The sequence below is a fragment of the Pongo abelii genome, chromosome 4, assembly GCF_028885655.2.
Source record: "Pongo abelii isolate AG06213 chromosome 4, NHGRI_mPonAbe1-v2.0_pri, whole genome shotgun sequence".
In the NCBI taxonomy this organism is placed as follows: Eukaryota; Metazoa; Chordata; class Mammalia; order Primates; family Hominidae; genus Pongo; species Pongo abelii.
Genome location: NC_071989.2, coordinates 119,492,044 through 119,515,539, shown reverse-complemented (window position 1 = coordinate 119,515,539; position 23,496 = coordinate 119,492,044). Strand labels below are relative to the sequence as shown.

General features: G+C 37.6%; 1 protein-coding gene across 3 annotated transcripts in view; it reads right to left on the bottom strand.

Annotated features, from left to right (window-relative positions):
* Nucleotides 1–23,496, bottom strand: part of CAMK4 (calcium/calmodulin dependent protein kinase IV) — a 256,607-nt gene that overhangs the window by 38,453 nt on the left and 194,658 nt on the right. The window contains exon 1 of one of the 3 annotated variants that reach the window (XM_054555813.2): nucleotides 3,419–3,750. The exons of the other annotated variants lie outside the window; for them this stretch is intronic. Within the exon in view, the coding sequence (XP_054411788.1) occupies nucleotides 3,419–3,421 (3 nt within the window). The 5' untranslated portion in view covers nucleotides 3,422–3,750. Of the gene's footprint in view, nucleotides 1–3,418; nucleotides 3,751–23,496 lie in introns of those variants that run through there. 3 annotated transcript variants of the gene reach the window in all.

Sequence of the window (23,496 nt, the reverse complement as noted above, 5' to 3'; positions counted from 1 at the left end):
TAGATGTTGAAAGTTGTATTTGAGATGAATCTTAAAGATCACATCTAGCAACTCTGCTCATTTTATTGTACTTTAAATTATTTTGTAAAATCATGTATAAGCATACATGCAACATATTCTCATTGTAAATGCTGAAGTCCTACCTGATTTCCCTTCCCCCAGTTCCAGTTCCAGTCCCCTCTTCAAAAGTAATCCTTCATCAGTTTGAAACGTTTTTTCCCAAAAAGTTTGTTTGAACATTTTTTCTATGCATTTACAAACGAGTCTATATACACTGGGCTAGATTCACTAATGCATAGAAAAAGCATTCTAGGCATTAGTGAATCTAGGTTCTGAGTCACTTGTTTATATGAACAGATTTCTTTACAGATATCAAATATTCAGGACATCTGTGTATTACACCGGCTCATGCCTGTAATACCAGCAATTCGGTGGGCCGAGATGGAAGGATCATTTGAGTCCAGGAGTTCGAGACCAGTCTGGGCAACATAACAGAGCCCATCTCTATGAAAAATTTTAAAAAGCCAGGGATGGTGGTGCATGCCTTGTAGTTCTAGCTACTCTGGAGGCTGAGGTGGGAGGATCACTTGAGCCCAGGAGGTCAAGGCTTCAGTGAGCCATGATCATGCCACTGCACTCCAGCCTGGGTGATAGAGCAAGACCCTGTCTCAAAAGAAAACAAAAACAAAAACAAAAAACCAAACCAAAACAAAAGACTATATATGTATATACACAAGGTAATATACCTGGTTTCCCCCATTTTCCTACTTAAATATATCATTAACACAATTTTTAGGTGGCTTTTTTTCTGCTTAACAAAATATCTTTGAAGGCTTACCTTCATATCACTTTAGTGTATTCTATTGAATTCTTGCATCTTGTATTATAATTAATTTACTTATTCATTTTTAATGGACATTCAAGTTGTTTTCAATTTTTAAAAAGTTACACGTAATACAATATAAACATTCCAGCACTTGAATATTTGAGTGTTTCTGCTGGTATTTTTCTAGGACAGATACCTGGAAGCCGGTGCAGTTGTGGAGTCAAGGCATACAGCATTTTTATTTTAATACACACTTCAAAATCACTCTCCTAAAAGCCTCCACCAATTTTCACTCACACAAACAATGTATGCATATATGTTAATATCTTTGCTAAATCTGTAGTTTTAACTTTTGCTGAGCTGGAGTGCAAAGATTATGTCTTAAGTTTGGTTTAATTTGCCTTTCTCTGTTCACTAGCATAGTTGAGCTTCTCGGTCAATCAGTTTTCCTCTTCCATGAATTTCCTGTTCATAACATTTGCCCATGTTTCTGTTGGTTTAAGAGAAAAAGTTTCCAGTGTGCTGTACTCTCTCTCCTTTCCTACCTCATGTGGGAAGGCAAGGAGTCCTTTATACTTAAGCCAAGTAAGGGGGGTTGGGGAGGTACAGTTTCAAGATCGCTTCATGATTTGGGGAAACAGATAACTGGCTCATGCATGAAAATGGAAAGAAGAGTGGATAGTTGCAGCAAGAGAATGCAGAGAGGGCCTCAGGGAGATTCAGCTACTCTCAAATAATAGCTGGATGTACATTTCTCATGGGCCCAGTGTGGACTCTGCAGGAGGGAATTAGACATGAGTCTCCATGAAGAAACTCTTCATGGGAGTGTTTCCTGCCAGGGGATGTCACCTTAGCATCACAGAAAGCAGAGTGTGAGGGTTGTGACAGTGGCACCTGAGGCTCTTACATGTTTTAAACAATTACTGTATTCTAAGCTCTATTTTAAATACCTCATACCTGTTGACTCATTTAATCTTTACAACAGCTCTAACCAGTAAGTCATCTAATATTTGTTTTCCAAATGCAGAAACTGAGGCACAAAGAGGCTAAGAAATCTGTACAGTATCACAACTAGACACTGGAGTTGGTATTCAGACTCAGGCATTTGGCTGTAGAGCACATACGCTTGCCTATTACATAATTCCCAAGGAGATGCTCAATGAACATTTGTTACTTGATTGATTAAGGTGAGGGAACAAAAGAAAAATAACAACGAAGGAAAAGAGGGGAGGATATTGGAAAGGAAGGTAATGAAGGTAGGAAGAGAAATGAAAGAATGATAGAGGAGCATGCTCGACCATTAATGATACCCAGGGAAAACATGCGGTATCTCCAAGAAGGAAGATACTGTATCTTGATATAAGCTGAGTTTGAAGGGGAAGATAGATAGAATATCTCATATAGTAGCTTTGGAACATATCTAAGAATTGCATAGTTTGGGACTAACAGAACATATTGATTTTTCCCCCTAATCTTACCCAATTTAGAAACTCCATTGTGTTGAGAAGAAAATGATGCTAAACATAGGAACACAGTAACAATGACAAATGAAATGACCTGGTAAGTTTTGTTTAGCAAAGAACTAATTACATGAAGATCCTCACTAAATTTTGTTCTGGCTTTCTTAAAACGAAAAGGTGGTTGCGTTCTAAGTGCAAGTTAAACAACAGCAACAAAAACAACAAAAAAGAAAACATCATTTGGCACTCCATAAAGGAGAACTAGACTAGATAAAGGAACGAAAGTTTAGAGAAAAATACTAGAACGAGGAGCTATACACTACCAAAGGAACAAGCTTTAAAACAAAACAAAGCAATTAAATGCTAAAGGTCATGATCTTGGCTTTTAAAAAGACATGCAGAGATAATTTGCTAAACATTACTTGGTGTAGAAAGATTATCAAAAGTCATGATATATTCATATATATATATATATAGTAGGGGAGGCATTTAAATATATCTGACTGATAAAATGTTAGGAGTCACTATTTCATTTTTGTTTACATCCCCTGATAAACTTTGACCAACAGAATTTCTAACCTTTACATTATCTCAAGTCAGGAAGACAGGTAGAAGGAAAATGTGAAGTATGATTTTTCTTTTCCCAAAAAGATACAAACATTAGAAAGATCAACACTCTTTTAGAGCACATGTTATCAAACTTTTTGGTCTCAGTAACTCTTTATATTCAAAAAAAATGCTGGAAACCCCAAAGAGTTTTTGTTTATGTGAGTTACATCAAGCAAGACTTACTGTATTAGTCTTAGTCATTAGTTAAAATGAAAATTAAATTAATACATTAAAATGTCTATTAATTTTGAAAAAGCAATAAGCTCATGACATTGCTTATTAAAATACTAAAAAAATAACTGAAAATATTAAATATATTTAATGTTAAGATATATAACATTTATATATTTTAAAATGTGTTAAAATATACTATATTCTAAAATAAAAATAACTGTATTTTCTAAAACAAAAAATTAGTAGAGGCTACTCTTTCAGTTTTGCAAATTTCATTAATTTCTGGCTTAACAGAAAACACCTAGACTTTCATATTTGCTTCTGCATTGTCTGGTATAAAATCACACACCATGTAGCCTCTGGAAAATTTCACTGTGTATATATATATAGGTTTTGGGTTGTTGTTGTTGTTGTTGTTGTTGTTTTTGAGATACAGTCTGTCTCCCAGATCTGGAGTGCAGTAGCTCGATCTTGGCTTACTGCAATCTCCGCCTCCTGGGTGCAAGTGATTCTTCTGCCTCAGCCTCCTGAGTGCCTGGGACTACAGGCACGCGCCACCACGCCCAGCTAATTTTCTTTGTATTTTTAGTAGAGGCAGGGTTTCACCATGTTGGCCAGGTTGGTCTCTGACCCCTGATCTCGGGTGATCCACCTGCCTCGGCCTCCCAAAGTGCTGGGATTATAGGCATGAGCCACAGCACCTGACTGAGATGCCTTCATATTATGATAAAATGATTTTGACATCACAGAGCCCCCTAACAGGATATCAGGATCCTCCAGGGATGCCTAGACTAGACTATACTTTGAAAACTGCTATCTTGGAGCATCTGAAGACATAAAAAGATCAATTTAAAGAGCCAAATAATAGGCATGCTTCTCTTTCTTTTAAAACTGATTTTTAAATGAAATACACACTTCTAATATCATCAACACTAATCTCATTACTTCAGAATCACTGTACATAGAGAAGAGGAAAAGAAAATAAAGAGAAAAACATGCTCCTAAAAATTGTGTGGTCATGGGAAAATGTGCAAAGATATTTTATGATATCATATGAATGTTATCTATAGAGCTGATAAAGAAGTACCTAATCATGGAGAAACATATCTTACCAAGATATTGTTGATTTTAGCTACAGATTATGTAAATCATGGGGATTAACATAAATACATAAATGTACTAGAGAGAATAAAAACATGGTGACTGGGTATTCTTGAATAAACCATGTGTTCAATGTAATCATAATTAAAGTAAAGCAAAGACACGCAAGAAGATAGAAAAAAACAAACCATAAACAAGAACTGGGGAGAAGATTTTTAAAATCTGCTACGTCAGTCTAACAATTTAATGGAGACAGAAACAACAAATCTGACAATTGTAGCACCCTACTTCTAAAGGTTATCTTGACAAATGCTAACCTTTAATAAAGAAATTACAAAAGCAAATAACCAGGGGTACACAAGTTAATGAAAACTTTAAGGAATAAAAATAAGGAAGAGGAGGAAAAGAAATAGTAGGAGTCAGGGAAGCACAATTAATTTATTGGCTAATATTTTAAGTGTATTATATTTTTAAAAAGCATAAGACAACAAATATAATTTTATCTGCAGAGTAGTTGAGAGAGACTAATATATTTTCAGTATATATTATAAAATAAATACAATATTTGCTGCCAAAGGCGTATCTCCGCTAAGTTCTGTTTAAATATCTCGCCCTCAGTCTTGATCATGGGTTGACAAAAATACGTATATTGAGATTTTTTAGCATTGTTTCTGAAACAATTATTAAAGAAAGACTTCATGAGTGGTGCTTTGGGGTAATATGCCCAAAGTATATCATTTGTTAGCTATGTGACCTTAAACAATTTATCTACCCTTTAAGCCTCGGTTCTTTCATCCGCAATGCCCACTTTGCAGATTGTAGTGGGAATTAGAGATGAGGTGTGTAAGTACTTAGTATGTTATGAGCATGTAGTAGATATTCTATGTGTAAATGGTAGCTATTCGGACTCTATCATTGCTATTTCACATCCTTAGTAAAATACATCACATTTAGCAATCCTTTGAGACTTGGAAAACTTGCTCTTTTCCAAAGTTTCAAAGGATACTTTGATCAGAAAATACTTGCTTTATAATTCATATTTTTTCCTTCTGTTTTGCTGCCAAAAATGTCAGTGAAAAAGAAGTTTCAATTACAGTAGATGGCCAAGTATGGATACGTTTACCTCTTCCTTCCTCTACCTGGCTTTTGATTCCTTTTTCTACTTTAATAGAACTTTTGTATGCATTTTTCATTTAATTTGCCACAAATCTTCTACCCAAGATGATGCAATATAACTTATAAATAGAATGTCATATTTATGTCTTTTTCACTCTTGAAAAAGGTCTGCGTGAAATGTGTACTGAATTTTCTCTGTATGTGTTTATAGTTTACATTAAGAAAGTTTAGGTGTTAGAAAAGAAACAGTTTGTGGTGATTAGGATTTGAAACATTCTTACTATAGTTTTGTCAACTATATAACAAAGAATTTCTAAAATAAATAATATTTGTCATTGATAAACAGTTGCACTTCCAGTCCTGTTACTTTGTTTATGCTCAGTTCTCCTGGGATTTCCTGTAGTTCTTCCAGAACCATCCCTTAGTGCTGCTTGGATCTCATCCCATGCCCTTCTGACTCCTGAGTTAAGGTGCATGTCTCCTGCCTTCTCTTTACCTCTTCCTCTCCATTTCCTCTTTCTTCCCTTGCATTACATTAGTATGCTCCAGACTAGGAGCTATGGTCCTCAAAAAGAAATAAGAAAAAGAAAGCAACCACTACTTCCATATTCTCTCAAACCCACATATTCCCAGCTTTCTCTGCCTATACTCAATTATTTCCTATTCTAGTCAGCCAATTTCCTGAAAATGTAGTCTCCCTTCATTTTTGTTTCTTTAACACACTATAATCTTATTTTTGTCCTATCAAACCCGATACCCATGTTCTGACTCATTTTTCTAAACCCAAACGACATCTGTCTACATTGGCTAGTCTCTCCTTCAGATTCTCATAGGCCAGCGCTCCTGGCAGCAGCAGCCTGGCTTTCCTGACTCCTCTGTTCTCCTTTCAGCCTCCTTCCCCAGCTCCATGTCTTCCACTTGCTTAGGACCCTCTGCTTTTTCTGTGTTTCCAGGATGAGCTCATCCAAACCAGAAATTGAGTTACCCCTTATTCCACTGTGTCCCAAATCTCTATTGCCTACCTATACTTCCCTGTAGCTCTGGACTCCATTCAACTTTCTACTTTACATTCCATTGGAATGTTTCATTGGTGTTCCAGTCTCAACATTTCCAAAACTAAACTCATAGTTTACCCTAAATCTGCTTCTTCTGTACCTGTATTCCCAATCCCTACAAATGATACCATCCAATTGACCAAGCCAGAAATCTGAATTCATCCTATTCTTTCATCTCCTTTATTTGACACACCCAATCTGTGCTGATGTGTAGACTCTCCCTCCTTAGTGGCTTGTGTATCCCCACCTCCTTTCCCTGCTTACTGCCCTTGCCTCCAGCCAGGCCACTAGCATGTTTTCCCTCTTAATTACTCTAATAACCAGCTTAGCTGTCAGCTTCCCATTTTCCAGCATTACCCTCCTCCAGTCCCTGCTTCGCACTGCCACAAGGGTAGACAGATCTAGATATGGCACTCCCCTGCTTAAAACCTTCAGTATCTTTCCACAGTTTCCAGCATGCAGGGCAGCAGCAATGTTGTATTTGATTGTGTAGCTCTTGAGCAGGGATCATAAACTCTCGAGGGGCAAGGAAGATACCCTAAAAGAATGAAGGAGGTAGGCATGGAGTAAAATAAAAGGGAGACATTGGAAAATTGTAGGGACTGTGCCTGTTTGTGGAGAGAGCATGACCCTTTAAGAGGCAATGGCTACTCGGGTTCAGCCAACTGTGGTCAGGTGGGATGCAGACCCCAGGTTGTTAGCTCCTCTGATTTTTCAAGGCGAGACAGAAATTAAGATTCTTTTGATGTAAAATATTCAAAATTTTAAATGTTGGCAACTAAGTTGAAAAATGTTAAATCCTGCACAGGCCAAACAAAATACTGCAGTCTGTAATTTTTCTTTAAAGTTTAAAAGGGAGCTGGGCACTCAGTAGATGCCCAATAAACATTTGTTAAGTGTATGAATAAATAAATGATTATTTTTCTGACTCTACTTCCTAAATTGAACATTTACAGGGTTTGTTCTCCTAGTCTTCTTTTTTGCTGTAAACTCTTTGAGCACATTTGTCTGCTCTTTCCTTCTGCTACTTTTTATAGCATAAAACAGTATACATGAATGTAAAAAATTATGATTAATTTTAAATTTTTATGTAAAATTTAACTATAACACTTATGGATTACTTGGATAAATTTTTTACAATAAATTTTCTCTAAGTGGCAGGCATTTCATATATTTGTTTATCCTGAATACCACATGTTTGCTACAAATGATGTGATTTGAATATGATAGATACAGGGTACATTTAGCTGGCAACTATGTCTATTCTCATATTAACTAAATATACTATGTAATTACATTGCTAGCAGTTTGAGAATTAAAGGTCATTTCATGACAGTATCTTAAAAGGATTTCCAATTCAATGTTGTTTCTTAAGCTCCAAGATCATTTATCCAACTGCCTTGTCTCATTTTCAGTTGGATATCTTGTGGGCATGTTACCTTTATCATGTCCATAACAGCACTCTCGACCTCCCTGCCCTCTTCCAGTTTCTTCCACCTGAAAACGTAATCTCTCCATCAACTTAAGTGTTCAAGTCAAAAATTGACTTTCTCTCCCTCACCATCTACATCCAACTCACAATTAAGTTCTTTCAACTTTAATTCCAAAATGTCTCCAGAATGGCCCTGTCTCTTTCATGAGCATTACCCCAGCTGGATGGCCATAGCAGCCCCTTTAATACTTGCTTTGATTTTCAGCATGCCACCTTTCACACTATTCTTTACATAAAGCACAGGGAATCAGGCCATTTCTTCTCCTTGTGAAAGTCTTCAATGGTTTTCCATGACTTTATCCTGGCCTTCAAGGTCTTGGTGATCTGGTTCCTGTGCTCCTCTCCAGCCTCATATTCTGTCACTCTCCACTCTCTTATTCTGTTCTTTGATACAGATTATCTCTCAGTTTTTCAAAATCCTTCATCTCTTTCTCACCTCTGGCTATTCCCTGCCTGAGCCCTTTCAAACTTCTTCATCTGGCCAGCTCTCCTCATCCTCAGGACTTACCTATAATGTCACTTCCTCAGGGAGACTGTACCTATCCTTCCAAACTAACATATGTGCCAGCTCTTATATCTTCTCATTGATGCTGCCTATTTTTCTTTACAGCATGTATGTTTCTTTGCAGGCTTTCCATTCAGGATGTCTCCTCCACTGGACTGAAAACTCCATAAAGACAAAGAATCCCCAGATACTACATTTCCTTCACAGAGCCTAACACTAACTATGCATTCAGTAAATGCTTTCGAATGATTAATAAATAACTCAATTTTCCTATAGATGCACATATTGTTCTACTTTTTAAATCACAAACTTATAGCCAAAAGGTGATAGTAATCTAGACCTTTTATTCATTTGTTGTTACTCATTTGTAATAGAAGTTAAAATATTAAAATAGAAAATGTTGTGCTTACATCGTGGCAATCTATGTCCACAGCAATGCCACTTCATCATCTTTAGCAGAAGCACGGCTCTTAGCATCTTTGCACTTATTAAACATATACTATTCTTGGTAGATAATAATACTTAGTCACCTCAGTGGTGCTTATTGAGTATTAGTGAGATAAATGAGATTTACCTTGTCACTTTCAGAAAGGCCAAAAACCGATAAGAATATTTTAACTGCGAGATCAGAAGAAAGAGTTTCATCTTCCAAATGACATTTTAAACCATTAGCTAACTCATTTTTGTTCTATAGTAGCATTATGTTGGTAGTTATAGCTGAATTAATTTCTTCACATGCTTCGAAGTTGATCTGAATATTCAATACAGCATTGCCTCAGGGGAGTTTGGGGAAAGACTGTTGAAAATTCACCTGTTAGTTAGTTTTCTCTTCAGTACCCTTTGTGTCTGAAACTTTTCATAAATTGTACTGGTCAGTGTATTAAAGTGAAACTGATGTGTTGACTTAAAAATCAAGTGGCTAAAGAAGTAGTGATGTACCTAGCTACAATAATACACTAGTGAGAAGTGGGCAAGTTCAAAGGCATTTGTTAATAAATGAAGGCATCCTGTTAGACTCCAGTAGTGAGAATGAAGATGGCCGAGACTGCTGCTGGCCCTGCAGTTGAGGTTTATGTGTGTGCTTTGTTGCTTTAGGATTTGGGTATGGCCCAGAAGTCTCAGAATGAAGCAACACTTTGCTGGAAAATACTTGCTGGGACAGCAGTGTCATAGGGGAAAACAACAGGATGCTGGTAGAGAGATAATTATGAAAGCCTCTGGGTAGGGAATCCTGGGGTGTCAGGTTAGAGTAGTAGACAAGAGAAGAGGTCACAAAGAACACACTGACGGTGGCATGAGTCTCCTCTACATACTAAGTCAGAGTGGAGAAACACGGATACTTTCATTGGATTAGAAATTTATTTTCCTGTCTATTTGTACATATGCATGTCATAGAACTATATTAAGTACGTATTTCTAAGATAAACTATATGGCACTGGTGGAAAATGTCATTTTGCCTACATTACTTTTCTTAGATTCAATTCAAAACCTGAAATCCTTACTCAATTAAGATTTTAGTGAAACACTTATCTTTGTTTTCAGTAGCAATCCTTATTAAGTGAATGGTTATTATTTTTAATTAGATATTATGCAAAAAAATGAATAGAAAAAGCTAGGTGTCTAGATATAAACAGACAAATTTCGTGCTGACAGGATAAAAGTATATAAAGAAAACCGGAACAATTTATGTGCAATCAACAAATCAGCATATAACATTTATTTGTATATAAGGTTAGAACAAGTATATGTTGTGAGGCAACTGAGAAGATGTTGAGATTAACAGGATAAACATGATTATTTCATTCTCTAATTTCCAATGTATGTGCCCACATTTCAGAAAAGGTGAGAATTTAGGAATGGAGGCTATGGAAAGGTTTGGCTAATGAAATAAAGGTGGTATTCAGGAAAAACTTCAAAGCTTGGGAAAAGGTTCAAAAATGATCTACAATTACGGAGAAAGAAGCAGCAAGCAAATTTTTGTAATGGGAAAGAAGAGATTAGATTGGAGCACAAAAGTAACAAGGGGAGCTCCTGAGTCTGCACACTCTGGCCAAGCAGAACCTGGGGATTTTGACCTTGGCCCTACAGACAGGCTGAACTGTTTGCATTGTCCAGAGAAGCTGATTGGGCAGGACTGAGGATGAATGAAGAAATTACTCCACCCTCAGTCAAAGAGGTGAGCTCTTTCACCAGGAAGAGGAAGCTGAAAATATCATTATGAAAGATGGCTGTGCTTCAGATGACAGTATATACTTTATATATTAAATAACATTAAAAAATAAGAGTAGATATTTGGAAGGTACTGGAGAAAGAAAAGAGTTTGGGATACAAGTAAAAGGTATGTCAAACATGACAAAGAGTGAAAATTTGTAGTTTTTCCTTGGAAAAATTTACATTCACCAATGTATAAACGATTCCTAAAGCAAATATGCATTAAAGTAGAATGAGGAATTAAAAAATATAAAAACTCCAATCTTATTTTACCATTTAGTCTTTTAAAAAATGCAATAACCAAAATCTCAAATTCCCTTTTAAAGAGACAAAGACTGCTGCTCTGAATTCAGGGGGTGTCTAGACATGTAATTAAACTCTCTCTACGGTCCTAACAAAAACTGTTTCATTGTGTAATGAAAGCTACTGCATAGTAATTTAGTTTAATTACAGCTATGCTGTGTTCAATGGGCTGTGTGTGGTTAATTGATAATGTCTCAGGAGTTGGTAGGAGGAAGTTTGAATCTCTTTAAAAATCTAACAGGACAAAGAAGAACCAGTCATTACAGAAAGAAAACAGTATTCTGACTACAGTTTTCTTGATGGAAAGAAACATTAAACTACATGAATTTATTCTTTTCTACTCAAAAAAATTAGAGTGAGTATACATAAATTTAAGTAGGAACTTCAAAGTGAATACCCTATTTTGGTGTCATGTCTGCTCTGGAGACTTAGTAGGTTACTACCATCGTCTTTATCATTTACCTCTACTCTGTGATGCCTTAAGAATCATCAACAGAATATACGAGAAAAGCAATAAGAAACTACTGTCTCCCATGACCAGCTCAACGGGCCTGGTTGGGATTGTCTGGCTGTGAAATCTGTGCTAAGCCATGATCCATGGAGCATCCCAGGACCAGAAGAATCTATTTCGGGCGAAGTAGCCACGCTTCGGGGCCCCTAAGACATTCTTACTTGTTTTGGAGTCATCCTTAATGCCTCCTTTTTCCTCACTGGCCTTGGCCAATCAGTCATAATCCTACCTCCAAAATATGTCTCATATCTATTTGTTCTTCCCATTTACATTGTCACTACTTAGTAAGGCCCTTCATATTCTCTAGTGGCACTATTTTTTTTTTTTTTTTTTTGAGACAGAGTCTCATTCTGTTGCCAGGCTAGAGTGCAGTGGCGTGATCTTGGCTCACTGCAACCTCCGCCTCCCAGATTCAAGCAATTCTCCTGCCTCAGCCTTCCGAGTAGCTGGGACTACAGGAGCGCGCCACCATGCCCAGCTAATTTTTGTATTTTTAGTAGAGACGAGGTTTCACCATGTTGGCCAGGATGGTCTAAATCTCTTGATCTCATGATCCGCCTGCTCGGCCTCCCAAAGTGCTGGAATTACAGGCATGAGCCACCGCGCAAGGCCAGCACTATTACACTTGTCTTTTAATCACCCCCATACATCCAAACACCAGGTCATCTTTCTAAATCACAAATTAACTCATGTCAATCATTGATTTAAAAACAAAACAAGTCACTTGAAATCACTGGCTATAAGCTTAAGTCTAATTTCTCCATTATGAGAATTAAAGGCCCTTCAAAATTTGTCCCCAATTTGTGGCTGTGCGTCATCCTGGGACAATTCTTGCCATGCACTAGCCACACAGCCTTACTTACTATTCCTAAGCCATGCTGTACACATTTCTACTTGGTTTCCAGAGGGTAAATCTTTCATGTACTTAATAATGATTTTTTAAAATTTATTTTATACAGATTCTTGAAAGAGGATTACTCATCCCACATGCTCCTCCAGAATCTTACCACTTCCCCATCCAGAGGTGGAGTCTAATTTTCCTTCCCTTGGTTCTGGGTAGGATTGTAACTTGTTAGTAACCAACAGAATGCAGGGGAAATAATGATGTGTGATTTCCAAGGTTAGGTCTTGATAGTCAATGCAGCTTCTATCTTGTTTGCTAGATATTCATTTCTGGGTCCCTGAGCTGTCCTGTAAAATGCATGACTATCCTAAGACTATCATGCTATAAGAAAACTAGGCAACATAGTTTCATCAAGTGTAGTGCTCGTGCTCCAATCAGCAGTCCCTGCTGAGATTCCATGTGACAGACATTATCAACTTCCAGACATGTGAATGAATACAACTCTAGATTACTCCTTCCTCAGTCATCAAGCCCTTTTAAACCTTTGAGTCTTCTTGGCTTAGACTCTAGATGTTATGGAGCAGTCCTGACCCAAAGAATATATGAATATAAGACAGTGGTTGTTTTAACATGCTAAACAGGATAATCTGTGAACATATCAGCAGTGACTGGAACACTTTATAACCCAGACTAATACCATCTTCTCTGTGAAATCTTCCTCTAGTCTCATAAGCAAAATGAATCATTTTCTCTGCCTCCCATGACATTCTTTTTATCCATAGTCGAATATTTTAATACTGTCATCATATTTGTGTGCTTGCCTATCAAAGTAAAAATACATTCCTTGAAAGCAGGATTTGTCTTATTCATCTCTGTACTCTTAGAATCTAGGCACAGGACATGGTATGTAGTAGGTTTTTGACAAATGTTTATAAAAATAATATATGAAAGGAGTGAATGAATGACTGGAATTATGAGCTAAATGAGTATCTCTGGTATATATCAACAAATAGACACAATACCAAGGAATGGCTAGAATTCGCTCTGAAGTCTAGCACATATTTGTACTTAATAAATGTTTCTTAAATACATAAAATGATGGCAATACCTGAGCTGAGATAGCATAGCTCCTAATAAATTTGGATAAGAATAGATGTCCTAAGTCTATCCCAGTTCATAACCTTGTGTGGCTCTGTGTTCAAGTTAGCAAACTGAACTAATTCTGCTGTTTGTTTAAGGTACTATCAATATCTGCTCTGGGACAGCAGATGAGGAAGTCAAATATAACACAAATTGATCAGTTCCATTTTGTAGTGCACAACTGAATTTAGCATTGCAGGTCTGTTAGCGATGAATTCTACAAGGTTATATATGTCTGATGAAGTCTTCATTTGGCTCCATTTTTGAAAGCTATTTTCATTGACTTCAGAATATCAGGTTCCTGGGTTTTTTCTTGTAATTTTAAAATTTGTTTCTAATTTTTAAAAATTTTTGTGGGTACACAGGAAGTGTGTGTGTGTGTGTGTGTGTGTGTGTGTAAACACACACACATATATACACACACACACACAGATATATATGAGGTACATGAGATGTTTTGATACAGGAATGCAATGTGAAGTAAATACACCATGGAGAATGGGGGTATCTATCCCCTCAGACATTTATCCTCTGAGTGACAAATAACTGAATTAGTTATTTTAAAATACACAATTATTATTGACTATAATCACCATAGTGTGCTATCAAATAGTAGGCCTTATTCATTCTTTTTAATTTTTCTTGGTACCCATTAACCATCCCTACCCTCCCCCCAACCCCCTACTACACTTCCCAGTCTCTGGTAACCATCCTTCTACTCTCCATGTCCATGAGTTCAATTGATTTGATTTTTAGAACTTACAAATAAGTGAAAACATGCAACATTTGTTTTTCTGTGCCTGACTTATTTCGTTAACAAAATAATCTCCTGTTCTATCCATCTTGTTGCAAATAATAGGATCTCATTCTTATTATGACTGAGTAGTACTCCATTGTGTATATGTACCACATTTTCTTTATCCAGTCATCTGTTGGTAGACACTTAGGTTGCTTCCAAATCTTAGCTATTGTAAACAGTGCTGAAACAAACATGGGAGTGCAGATATCTCTTCAATATACTCATTTCCTTTCTTTAGGGTACATACCCAACAATGAGATTACTGGATCGTATGGTAGCTCAATTTTTAGTTTTTTGAGGAACCTGTTCTTTATGGTGATTGTACTAATTTACCTTTTCAACAACGTTGTGCAAGGGTACCCTTTTCTCTATATCCTCACCAGCATTTGTTATTTCTTGTCTTCTGGGTATAAGCCACTTTAACTGGGTGAGATGATATCTCATTGTAGTTTTGATTTGCATTTCTCTGATGATCAATGATGTTGAGTACTTTTTCATACGCCTGTTTGCCATTTGTATGTCTTCTTTTGAGAAATGTCTATTCAAATCTTTTGCCCATTTTTTATCAGATTATTAGATTTTTTTTCCTATAGAGTTGTTTGAGCTCCTTTTATAATCTGGTTATTAATTCCTTGTCATAGGAATAGTTTGCAAATATTTTCTCCCATTCTGTGGGTTGTCTCTTCACTTTCTTGACTGTATCCTTTTCTGTGCAGAAGCTTTTTAACTTGATGTAATCCTACGTGTCCATGTTTGCTTTGGTTACCTGTGCTTGTGGGGTATTGTTCAAAAAGTCTTTGCCTAGACCAATATCCTGGAGATTTTCCCCATGTTTTCTTGTAGTAGTTTCATAGTTCGAGGTCGTAGGTTTAAGTCTTTAATCCTTTTTGATTTCATTTTTGTATATGGCAAGACATAGGGGTCTAGTTTCATTCTTTTGCATATGGATATCCAGTTTTCCCAGAACAATTTATTGAAAGACTGTCTTTTTTCCCAGTGTATGTTCTTGGCACCTTTGTCAGAGATGAGTTCACTGTAGGTGTATAGATTTCTTTCTGGGTTCTCTGCTCTGTTCCATTGGTCTATGTGTCTGTTTTGGTCACTATAGCTCTGTAGTATAATTTGGTTTGGTCACTATAGCTCTGTAGTATAATTTGAAGTCAGGTAATGTAATCACTCCAGGTGTTTTTTTTGTTTTTTGTTTTTGTTTGTTTGTTTGCTTGCTTAGAATAGTGCTTTGGCCATTCTAGGTCTTTTGTGGTTCCATATAAAATTTAGGAGTGTTTTTTTCTATTTTTGTAAAGAATGATAGTGATTGTACTGAATCTGTAGACTGCCTTGGGCAGTAAGGGCATTTTAACAATACCGATTCTTCGAACCCATGAACTTGAAATACTTTTCCATTTCTTGGTGTCCTCTTCAATTTCCTTCATCAGTATTTTATGGTTTTAATTCTAGAGATCTTTCACTTCCTTGGGTAAGTTCCCAGCTATGTCATTTTATTTGTGGCTATTTTAGGTGGGATTACTTTTTAAATTTCTTTTTCACATTGTTCACTGTTGGCATACAGAAATGCTACTGATTTTTGTATGTTGATTTTGTATCCTGTGACTTTACCAAATTTGTTTATCAGTTCGAATGGTTTTCTTGTGGAGTCTTAAGGTTTTCTCCAAATATAAGATCATATAATCAGCAAACAAGGGTAATTTAACTTGTACATTGGATATGCTTTATGTCTTTCTCTTGTCTCATTGCTTTAGCCAGGGCTGCCAGTACTATGTTGAACAACAGTGGTGACAGCGGGCATCCTTGTTGAGTTACAGATCTTAGAGAAAAGGCTTCCAGTTTTTCCCCATTCAGTATAATACTAGCTGTGGGTCGGTCATATATGGTTATGTTGAGGTATGTTCCTTTTATATCCAGTGTTTTTGAGGTATTTTATCATGAAAGGAAGTTGAGTTTTATCAAATGCCTTTTCAGCATCAACTGAAATGATCATATGGTTTTTTTCCCTCATTCTGTTGATATGACATGTCACATTGATTGATTTGCATATGTTGAACCATCCTTGTATCCCAGGGATAAATTCCAGTCGGTCATGATGGATTACCTTCCTAATGTATTGTTGAAATTGGCTTGCTAATATTTTGTTGAAGATTTTTGCATCAATGTTCATCACAGACACTGGCCTGTAGTTTTCTTTTTTGATATATCATTGTCTGGTTTTGGTATCAGGGAAATAATGGCCTCATAGAATGAGTTTGGAAGTATTCCCTCCTCTTCTTTTTTTTTTTTTTTTTTTGGAATAGTTTGAGAAGGATTGATATTAGTTCTTTAAATGTTTGGTAGAAATTGGCAGTGAAGCCATTAGGTCCTGGGCTTTTCTTTACTAGGAGGTTTTTTATAATGGCTTTTTTTGTTTTTTTTTTTGAGATGAGGTCTCACTCTGTCACCCAGCCTGGAGTGCAGTGCAGTGGTGCGATCTAGACTTACTGAATCAGCCTCCTGGTTTCAAGCAATCCTCCCACCTCAGCCTCCTGAGTAGCTGGGACTACAAGTGCGCACCACCATGCCTAGCTGATTTTTTTTGTATTTTTGGTAGAGATCGCGTTTCGCCATGTTGCCCATGCTGATCTGGAACTCCTGAACTCAAGCAAACAAATAGAGAGCACCTGGGCCTCTCAAAGTACTGGGATTACAGGTGTGAGCCACTCCACCTGGCCATGGCTTCGATTTCATTACTTTTTATTGGTCTGTTCAGGTTTTAGATTTGTTTCTGATTCAATCTTGGTAGATTGCATGTATCTAGGAACTTGCCCATTTCTTATAGATTCCAATTTATTGGCATATAGTTGCTCGTAGTAGCACTAATTACCTTTGAATTTCTGTAGTATTAGCTGTAATGAATCCTTTTACACCTCTGATTTTATTTACTTGGATCTTCTCTCTTTTTTTCTTAGTCTGGCAAAAGATTTGTTAATTTTGTTTAATTTTTCAAAAAAACCAATGTTTTGTTTCACTGATCTTTTGCACTGTTTTTTTTTTTCACTTTAATTTCATTCGTTTCTGCTCTGATATTTATTACTTTTCTTCTACTAATTTTGGGTTTGGTTTGCTCTTGCTTTTCTAATTCTTTAAGGTGCACTGTCAAATTGTTTATATGAAGTTATTCCTCTTTTCTGATGTAGGTACATATAGCTATAAACTTCCCTCTGAATACTGTTTTGCTGTATCTCATAGATTTTGATATGTCGTGTTTCCATTATCATTTGTTTCAAGACATTTCTTGACCTTTCGGAGTTTGAATATTAAATACCTTGAAGTAGTCTTCAAGAAGTTACATCTTCTTGGTATTCTATAACCTCCTTGTACTTGGATATTGATATCTTTCTTTAGGTTTGGGAAATTCTCTGTTATTAAACTTTCTACCCGTATCTCTTTCTCTACCTCCTCTTTAGATTTGCTCTTTTAAGACTATTTTCTAGATCCCATAGGTGTGCTTCATTGTTTTTTATTCTTTTGTCTCCTCTGTGTATTTTCAATTAGCCTGTCTTCAAGCTCACTAATTCTTTCTTCTGATTCATTCTGCTATTAAAGGATTCTGATGCATTCTTCAACATGCCAATTGCATTTTTCTGCTCCAGAATTTCTGCTTGATTCTAATTATTTCAATTCCTTTGTTAAATTTATCTGATTGAATTCTGACTTCCTTCTCTGTGTTATCTTAAATTTCTTTAAGTTTCCTCAACACACCTATTTTGAATTTTCTGTCTGAAAGTTTACATATCTCTGTTTCTCCAGGAATGGTCCCTGGTGCCTTATTTAGTTCATTTGGTAAGATCATGTTTTCCTGGAGAGTGTTGATGCTAGCAGATGTTCTTTGGTGTCTGGGCATTGAAGGATTGGGTATTTATTGTAGTTGTCACTGTGTGGACTTATTTGTAGCTGTTCTTCTTGAGGAGTCTTTTCAGATATTTGAAAGGACGCAGGTGTAGTGATCTAAGCTGTATCTACTTTAGGGGGCACCCTAAGCCCAGTAACACTGTGGTTTTTGCAGACTTGTAGAGGTACCTCCTTGATGGTCTTGGACAAAATACGGGAGAATTCTCTGGATTACCAGGCAGAGACTCCTGTTCCCTTCCCTTACTTTTTCCCAAACAGGGTCTCTCTATCTGTTCTGAGCCACCTACATCTGAGGATGGAGTGACACAAGCACCCCTGTGGCCACCACTGGTATGACTGTACTGGGCCTGAAGCCAGCACAGCGCTGGGTCTTGCCCAAACCCTGATGTAACCACACTCTGGCTACCGCCTATGTTCACTCAAGGCCGTGGGGCTCTACAATCAGCATGTGGCAAAGCCACCCAGGCCTGTAACCTTCCCTTCAGTGCAGTGAGGTCCCCAGGCCCCCGCTGGGTCCAGAAGTGCTGTCCAAGAGTCAGGAACTACAGTCAAAAACCTTAGAAGTCTACCTGGCATTCTGTTGTATTGCAGCTGAGCTGGCACTCAAACCACATGACACAGTCCTTCCCACTCTTTCCATCCCGTTTGAAAAGCAGAGCAGCCCATAGCCACTACCACCTCAGCCCACGAGGAGTGCCAGACTACTGCCAATGTTCCCTTAAAGCCCAATTTATCTTAAGTCAGCTTGTCGTGAATGTTACCTGTCCTGGTGCTCACCCTTCATGGCAGTGGGCTCCCCTCTGGGGTAGGGCAGGTCCAAAAACGCCACTCAAGAGTCAAGTTCTGGAATCAGGGATGCCAAGAACCCACTTGGTGCTCTACCCCCCTGCGGTGGTGGTGGTATCTGAAGCCAGAAACTTTCACAGTCTAAGGTCCTCGACGTAGTACCCATGTATTGCTGCTGGTTTTTCGGGGATCAAGGGCCCTTCCCTTCCGTTAGCAGGTGATGAATACTGCCAGGACTGGGTCCTTTCTTTCAAGATATCAGGTTCCCTTCTGGCCCAGAGTGTGTTCAGAAATGCTGTCTGGGAGCTAGGGCCTGGAATGGGGACCTCACAACTCTGACTGGTGCCCTATCCTGCTGTGGCTGAGCTGGTATCCTAGACGCAAGATAAAGTCCTTCCAACTCTTTCCTCTCCTCTTCTTAAGCAAAAGGAAGGGGTGTCTTTTGGAGCTGTGAGCCTGGGGTTAGAGGAGGGGTGATGCCAGCATTCCTTTGGCTGCCTCAGCTGGTCTCTCAATATGTCACCTGCCCTCCCCAGTCCACTGTCTCTGGGCCTAATTCAGCACTAGGACTCTTGTAAGAGTTGCAGTCCTTGTGGCCTAGACTGCCCTGCAAGTTTACCTGGAGGCTCAGAGTGCTGTAGCCCAGGGTGATGAGGTTTGTGGAAACTCAGGTTCAGACCACTGGGATCCACAATTTCCCTCTGACTAGGACTGGTTTAAGTGTTCTCTCTGTGGGCAGGCATCAGCTGAATTTGGTTGGGGTTTCCTTTCTGCTCTAATAGGACAGCACTGAGTCCAATGCCTCACAATTGCTGTGTTCTCCCTCCCCCAGCACCCAGAGATGCTCTCCTTACCATGCTGGTACCATTGGGGGTGGGGAAGGGGTGGCGTCAGTGATTCAGGACTGATTTTTAATCTCTTCAGTGCCTCTTTCAGCGATATGGAGTTAAAACCAGGTACTATGAGTGCTCACCTGATTTGGGGTTCTTATGAAGGTGCTTTTTTCTGTGTAGATAGCTGCTGACTTGGTGTCTTCGCAGAAGGGGAGATGATGATCGGTGCACCATCTTTCTCTGCCCCAAATCTTATATTCTTTACTAAGTAATTTAAAATTATGTTCACAGTGTAATTTTTGGATAATGCATTTATGAAGAATAACTGTATTGTTATCACCCATCTGTGAAGTCTACTTTCTCTACTTGAGGTATATAAAAATTCACTTTAACGTAACATCTCTTGCCTTATGAATATTTACACAATAGAATTTTAATTTTTCATTTGCCCATGAACATGTTGCAGAATTGTTTGTTATTAACATTGCTTATGTGAGATCTCAAAGTCAGTCCTTTTCAATACTGCATCATTTGATATGATCAATGATATACAAAACCAGAGAAAATAACCTAGTTAGATTTTTTTTTTAATTTGGAGTACTTAAAAAAATTGTTATGGCTTTTCAAGTACTTTACACATGAATATAAGATATATTAATGATTTCAAGGATTCAAGGATTAAAAATACAAAAATGTTCTGTCATGAATTTGAACTCCATACAGTATCACACTATTCTTTAAATTGTCTGATATTGCCAATTCAGGTTAAATGACATAGTTAAAAAAAAAGTATCTATTCCTTTAGAACTTGTGATACATTTCAAAGCTATTAATAAAATTCCTGAGGTGATATGGTATTAAGGTAGAAATGTAATATTAAAACCAAATTAAATGCAGCTTAATACATTGTTCATCACATGAAAATTTCATGTGAATATACACGTGTTTTCTGATGTTTATGGGGAATAAGATTTTAGTTATATGCAAAGCTAATAAGTTAATAAATTCTTCAATGCCATAATGATTATTTTTATACAATATTGGTTATAGTTGTCATAACAAACCATGCTAATTCCTTTTAGCTTTTCTTTCTTATCATTCCTGGTACTTAAAAAAGTTGGGTAAATGAATGAAGAAAGTTATGAATCCTGCCAAACTGTGTGCTCTTAGTCTTTCTATTTGTGGCTAGACTTAATTCAAAGGAAAAAGGATCTGTTCTACAAAATCTTGAAGGAGGAGGTGGCAGGTGCTTGCATTTTGAAAGCACAGGAAGCTGCTATGCCTGGAAGTCAGCCTTGTTATGCACAGGCTCTGGCACCATCTGTGCCAGGTGAGACCAATCTGATTCATCAGCCCATGAGGGCTGCACTATATTTTATGACCTCACAAAACTGGCATAAATGTGCAACTACTTGTGAAGAAATATAACAATTGAATGAAAGTTGCAATTGGCTACAAAGATTTAAATATATCTTCTACCCAATCTCTATTGACTCACGTCAGGGATGTTAAACTTTTTTTTTTTTTTTTTTAAGACAGCATCTTGCTCTGTCACCCAGGCTGGAGTGCAGTCGAGTGATCTCAGCTCACTGAAACCTCCACCTCCTGAGTTCAAGCCATCCTCCCGCCTCAGTCTCCCAAGTAGCTGGGCTACAGGTGCGTGCCACCATGCCCAGCTAATTTTTGTATTTTCAGTAGAGATAGGGTTTTGCCATGTTGGCCAGGCTGGTCTTGAACTCCTGACCTCAGGTGATCTGCCCGCCTCTGCCTCCCAAAGTGCTGGGATTACAGGTGTGAGCCACCACACCCAGCTGGGATATTCAACTTTTGATTCATCATTCCAGATATTGACCAATTTACACAGCTAATCACACCTGGAAGAGTTGTGCCTGTGGAACTATTACTATTCCCACCTACTCCTGACCTAAAAAGAATAGAAGATGTGGCTGGACGCGGTGGCTCACACCTGTAATCCCAGCACTTTGGGAGGCCAAGGCGGGTGGATCACGAAGTCAGGAGATCAAGACCATTCTGGCTAACATGGTGAAACCCCCGTCTCTACTAAAAATATTTTAAAAAATTAGCCGGGCATGGTGGCGGGCACCTATAGTCCCAGCTACTCGTGAGGCTAAGGCAGGAGAATGGCATGAACCCAGGAGGCAGAGTTTGCAGTAAGCCGAGATCACACCACTGCACTCCAGCCTGGGCGACAGAGCGAGACTCCGTCTCAAAAAAAAAAAAAAAAAAGAATAGAAGATGCATGATGCATATATGCATATATTCTTAATTGGAGACATTTAATTTTTCAAATTACAGCATGTAATGTGATTCTCTTTCACTATGGCAAATAAGTAGTTTTCAAGAACTGAGTCCAAGAGTAAAAATAAGTGGAGGAAATTGTAAACAGGCACACCTGGTGCAATGCACCTGTGTCTTTTAAAGATGTGTAACTTTTTTTCCTGCTATGTGACTTTTAAAATGGATGCATCTCACTTGTCTACTTTCAGTCTTACCTCCTGAATTCCTACCATGGTTAGGTCTCTGCCTGCTCATTTGTGTCTCTAGATTTTGGCCCAATATAGTCTATAGCAGGGCATAGTAGTGGGTGACAGATGGCAAAAGGATTAAGGATATAAACTCTGGAGTCACTTATTTAGGGTTCTAATCCTGCTTCTTCCATGGACCAGCTGTGTGATCTTGGAAAAGTTACCTAACCTCTTTGAGTCTTGGTCTCCTCATCTGTAAAATGAATCTGTATAATGAGCCTGATAGCCTTATTGGGGTAAAGATTCAGTGAAATGATGTACTTAGGGCTTTTAGCTAAAGCTTGGTCCACAGTAGGTGCTTAATAAGTCATGGGAGTGTTGTCTGGGACTATTATTGAGATTGTTATTGTTAGGTCTTGAATCACACATATTCCAATTATGTACTCCTCCTAAGACTCCATCATCTTTCAAAAAAAAAAAAAAAAAAAAAGAAGAATACAGCAAAAGCATTTAGCCACTTTCCTAATTCGCCCATTTTATACGAAGAACTGAAGGTATAATAAATGTTGTGAATCAGTGCATAACAAGGCTCTCCCTCAGTGATATTCAACTTAAAATAAGATGGTATTTCTGGAAATCTGCAGGATCGACAGCCATTAAATCTTGAGTGTGGCTAAGTTTTTGCAACAGCAATTTTATAGGCAAGAGGTAGAAGGTTCTGGAATGGTTCCAACATTCAAGGGAACATTTCAAAGGATAAATTGCACAGATGGTCAGAACCTATAGCACGTTCAACATGTTATTCATAGAAATGTATGTGTTTCAATGTTAAATTGTGAGAAGTAGAAACCAAGACTGGAATGCAAAGTGTATTTGTGAAAAATTATGTTTTCAACTTAGATTTTCCCCTGTATCTATCATGTCAAGTTCTATAAAATTAGATTTCTTTTTCAAAATATAGTGGAATGTGCCATGTATCTTTATTTAGATTTTAAAAGCCATTATTTTCCATGGAAAGTGCTCTCCTGCAGAGTTAGATTGGTATTATCATTTTTGAAAAAAATGTGATTTAACAGTTTCTTGAATAATTAAACATATTTGGAGCCTCATTTTCCTTTAGAAACCATGGATATAAGGCCAGTTCTAAAATATTCCCAGCACTCAAAATGCTAGGATCCTAAACAAGATTTTGTAAATAATTAGATTCGAGTCAATGAATATTTATTGTGCCTGTTCCGTGGTATGAATACAAAAGGGTATATGGGGTATATGGGGGTAGTGGCGGATGGTAGAGGAAAAGAATGACAGATAGAGATGAATAAATCATCATTCCTAGTCTGG